Consider the following 4,801-nt stretch of genomic DNA (forward strand, 5'->3'; position numbering starts at 1 on the left):
TCATTTATTATAAAGGGGTTTTATGATACAAATTTGATAATCTCCCATACACATTGGCACTGTTCTAACTGGAGTTGTAAGCCCATAAAATTCAAGCCCTTTGTTTTCATGAAGGCCACAAGGTTTTAAAAGATACTATTGTACCGCCTAAAGCCCATAAAATTGTCACTAGGGACTGATTAAACAGTCCTGAATTGAAACAGTGCGGATTTTGTCTAGGTCCTTTTCATGCAGAACAATGCTCTTTTCAACCCCCAAGACAAAAGGAGGTTTAAGGACCGATTCTCCGGGAGATTCTTCTAAGATAACCCCATACATATGGGAGACAAGGTGGCCAGCAGCTGAGACCAAAAAAAAAAAAAAAAAAAAAGATGTTTCGGATGGTAGCAGGAAAAATAAAGGGAAGGGGGAGAAAGTCAGCTACAACAACAAAACAAAACAAAAACCCAAACAAAAACAGGTGACAGATTTCCCCGGGCCCTTCCTGCCCATCCCAGAAGCCTGGTCCGCTCTGCATCTCCTCCTTGGCGCATGCCGCTGCCCAAGCAGGGAAAGGGATGCAGGTGGGAGGGAGGACCGGCATTTCTTCATCCTCCCCAGCCTGCTCTGCCTGGCAGCTGGGTCTCATCCTCCCGCAGGGAGTCAGAGGCGACACCGAGCCGCCTCTCGGGAGGGTATGCAGCCCTGGGGAAGGCAGCGCGGGCAGAGGAGAGGGTCTATGCTGCCACCCCGCCTCTCTGCTCCCCGAGGGCTCCCCGGGAAGTGTAGGCAGCAGGACATATCTCAAAGGCATATCTGGTCTGAAGTTATCCCCTTCCAGGGAATAAAGAAAGGACAACCAAACTAAACCGCTTTTCCGGGTCCCTTTCCCTCGACAGCCTTTCCTCTGCAGGAGGTTGTCTGCATCAGTCCCCGTGGGGTCTTCTGTCCCAGATATTCCCTCCCCGCTCCTGATCCGCGCTTCCATCTGCGGGATGGAGGCAAAAGGTCTGGTCTGTATTTTAGACACCTATTTTGATTGGGGTTTTGGCGGTTCTCCCCATTGGCCGCTGCCAGGACAATTATATTAATTTTTTCCCCGCAAAAAAAAATCAATTATTCATCAAAGTGTTTCAAAACGTTCTTCTCTGGTTATTAAAAGGCGTTACTATTTTCTCTTGGCTACTATTCTTTCCTCGGCAGATCTTTGGAATAGGTCCAGACTAACGGGAAAATTGGCTTAATTGTGGATCCTGTTTTACCGGCTCTAAAAAAGATGGCAGCGAACTGCGGCCCTGCGGGCACACGGGCACCGCCGCCCCAACCGAGAAGTCCTGGCGCCTCCAGCGAAGGGGGGCTGCGCTTAACTCTCTCTGTAGGAAATATTACCCGGCTTACAATGAGATGCTTGCAGCAAACTTTATTCGCGGTTTACCGGCGCACGTGAGTAAAATAAACGAAATTAAAAATCCGCCGGCGCTATCGAGACAAGTATCTCAGCCTTCATGGCACGGGAGGTTATCCTACGAGAGATCCCAACCGTTAAAACTACACTTCTCCGTCGGGGAAATAAAAATAATATTATTTTCCAGAAAATCATTTTATTAGTCACTGGAAGAAGCAGCTATTTCAAAATAAACTACGTCGCTGGAATTGTTACTGTTATGTCTTTAACAAAGAATCTCAGGTAAAGAAGCAGGAAGAGCAGAGGTTTTACAAAATCAGAGCTGCACCCGGCGTCCGCGCCTTCAGTGGGACCGACGCTGAGGGAAGCTGCCCAGGCGAGCCTCGTCCCGGCCGGCGGCGCCGCCGCCCCGGAGCCACACTCTGCCGCCCGGCCCGCCCGAGCCCGGCAGCCGCGGTGCCCCGGTGGCTTCCTCGCGCTAGGAGCCCGGGGCTGGGGCGGGCCTCCCCGCGCCCGTGGGATAAGTCCGGCCCCGGAGGGCTAGGCGCCGCTGTCACCATCCCCAGGAGACGACGGCGGGGTGCGCTAAGTGCTGGTAAGTGGGGAAGACGCCGAGGGCGGCGGCGGGCGGGCAGGCTCGGTAACCCGGCAGGGCGAGGGCGGCCTGGGCGCTGCAGCCCGGCAGGGCGCAGCCCGGCTTGGGGCGGGCTGCGGGCGGCGGGGGGCTGGCTGGGCAGCCGCGGCAGGGCTCTCCGTCCCGCACCAGCACCGGCACCACCACCCGGCGCAGCAGGGTGGGCGGGCGCGGCGGGGGGCTTCCGGGGCCCTCGCTCCGCGCCCTCTTCATCTTGTAGCGGTGGTTTTGGAACCAGATCTTCACCTGGGTGGGGGTGAGGCTGAGCAGCCGAGCCAGCTGCTCCCGCTCCGGCGCCGAGAGGTACCGCTGCTGTCGAAACCGCCGCTCCAGCTCTAGGGTCTGCGCCTTGGAGAAGAGCACCCGCCGCTGCTTTTTTTTCTCTTCGGCCTCCGAGCCTCGGGCAGGGAGCGACCTTTGTGTGGAGTCGGGCGAGCTCAGCTCCGGGCCGCTCTCGTCGGAAGCTGAGGACAGCGAGGGGGTTAGAGAGAGGGGGTGGCCGGGGCCGGGCCTTGAGGCAGCCACCCGGGAGGCGGTGGCCGTCGAGAGCCGAAGCACCTCCTGCAGGGAGAGCCCTGGCTATTTACCGGGCTGGATTAATCCCGACAGTCAACAAGAGATGTGAGCTAACCTCCCGAATACATTCAACTTGGCCCACAGGACGGAGCGCGGTTTTCACCCCCTGCCGAGAGGCTTTGCCCCCCGCAGATGCCCTCACGGGCACGGACGCCAGGGGCTTGCAGGCCGGTAGTGCCTGTTCTCGCTCGGTGCTAAAGCGTAATACTGGGCTGCCTCTTCCTTTCACTACCGCTTTTCTTCAGCCGCTAAATTACCTTAATATTCAATTATCCTAGCAGGGTTCCCGCATCCATCCAGAGGACTCTCTCCCCCCATGCACACACATTAAATGCCCTATATCTGCGGTACTATTTACGTGTGTAAGACAAGACCAATGCGCTACGGAGCCGGGGCTGTGGGCCGGAGCCTGTCCTCCACCATGGCAGATGCGTAGATCTAGGCACAGTGAGGCGAGGCTCAGGGATGTGCTATGCTTCCCTTGGTGGTGCGTGGAGCGACCGAACCCAGCCGGCACACACAGGCAGGATTTCTTGCAATAGTGAAAAGGGGAAAAAAAACTAAGAATAATCAAAAAAACAAAACAAAAAAAAAAAAAAAAAACAAAAAAAAAAAAACAAAAAAAACAAACCAACCAACCAAAAAAACCAACAACAAAAAACCAAACAAACAAAAACACAAATCCGGGAAGCGAGCTTAAACGACAAGCATAGAGAGACGGGGGGACACAAGTTTTGCTTTCTGTAGTAGCTGGGAACATGACAGACGTACGCGTGTGTGTGAAAATTAATTTCTTCTCCCTTAAGCTCATGGCCGGGATATTCCTGCTGTTTCATTGTTGCAATTCAGTAATATTCTATAAAATTCCCATCCTGCATCCCCCCGATCCTGTAGGCTACACACACTGGCGATTTCCTTCTTCGCATTTTCCCCGAAGGAATAGGGGAAATAAATAAAAGAGCTGTGCGGAGATGGCGAATTCCTGTCCGTTTCATACTCACAGGGATAGTGATTTCTGTCTGCTTCTATCCACCCTCGGTAAGGCGAGCCGGTGTAGTTCGCTGAGTGGTGATTGTCAGAAGCTTGCTTTATGCTATTAGCATCCTGCTCTGGTAAATCCAAAATGCTTCTCACTGTAAAACTGATCCTGCCAGATGTGGCCATGGTAGGTTGTGTACACATACACAAAAAATATCGTCCCAAAACCTCGAATTCCCTCCCTTAAAATCTGCGAGAAAAGGACTGCGCCCAGTTACTGAGGAATCTCCCAGTTCAAGAGGACCTTCCCTTCCATCGCCACCTAACCCCAAATATTAGTGTCGTTTACAGAGGTGTCCTGTTTATATAAACAGTCCTCCCCACTGAAAACACTGCCTGCATTCAAACCGTCCCTGTCTATAGGATGCTAAGTACCTGAATTAGTCAAGTGCTAAAGCCCTAATGGAAGTAGGTGTAACCCCCCCTCCCGCCACCCTCATGAGAGAATAACCCGTTACCTCCCAAAGACAGCAGGAAACAGGCTTCATCATTACATATTCTGTCTGATTAGCCAAAAGTGGGGACAGATAATGGTAATTGTTAGCACTGAATAACATCTTGGGTGGCATGTGGATGACCAACAACCACCCCCCTCCAGTCGCCACCAAAGCCACCAGCGTCCCTTCTATCCGCAGACAAAGTGAATCCTCCCAGGACATCCGCAGAGCCTGCCGAGAGCCCCCTGCCCTCTTCTCCCTCTTTATTTGCCTCCCTTTTCCCTCTCTCTTTAAACCTGGAAGGAATTTACGTGTTATTTGTTTTATTTCCCCTGGCTGTTTGTCGTGCTACCTCCAATTCTCCCTCTTGTCATTGGCAGGTTTCCGATCCTCAATGGCGGATTTTTCACACCTCGGTTGAGCTGTCGGCGGGGAAGGCTAGCGGGTGTGTGAGTGGAGGGGCTGGGATCTCGGGGGAGATTTTGCCTCTCTGGGCATGGTTCTGAAAGGTGCACCATTCTCCCAGGAAGGGCGATGGCGTGATCTTGGCTGAGGAAACGCGGAGCGCCCAACACTCGCCTGTCCATAAGCAAAAGTCAGGAGGAGGGGTAGGAGATAAATGTATTTTAGCACCATTTTGAGTCGTAGCACCAAGGAATATTGGGGCATATGTGATCATTGTGCGATATGTATGGGTGACTGAAACAATTCAAGCTGGGAGAGAGAGAGAAA

At 53.1% G+C, this 4,801-nt stretch overlaps 1 protein-coding gene across 1 annotated transcript; it reads right to left on the reverse strand.

Moving 5' to 3' along the window:
- Window positions 1–1,937: 1,937 nt before the first annotated feature.
- Window positions 1,938–3,805, reverse strand: NKX2-8 (NK2 homeobox 8; the record flags this gene model as incomplete). The annotated part of the gene is made up of 2 exons (XM_080618774.1): window positions 3,596–3,805; window positions 1,938–2,482 (listed from the first exon to the last, which is right to left on the reverse strand). Exons 1-2 carry the CDS (start codon window positions 3,774–3,776, stop codon window positions 1,938–1,940), a joined length of 726 nt encoding a protein of 241 aa, XP_080474900.1. The 5' UTR covers window positions 3,777–3,805.
- Window positions 3,806–4,801: the final 996 nt, after the last annotated feature.

Source organism: Psittacula echo (genome assembly GCF_963264785.1).
Source record: "Psittacula echo genome assembly, chromosome: 5".
NCBI lineage: Eukaryota > Metazoa > Chordata > Aves > Psittaciformes > Psittacidae > Psittacula > Psittacula echo.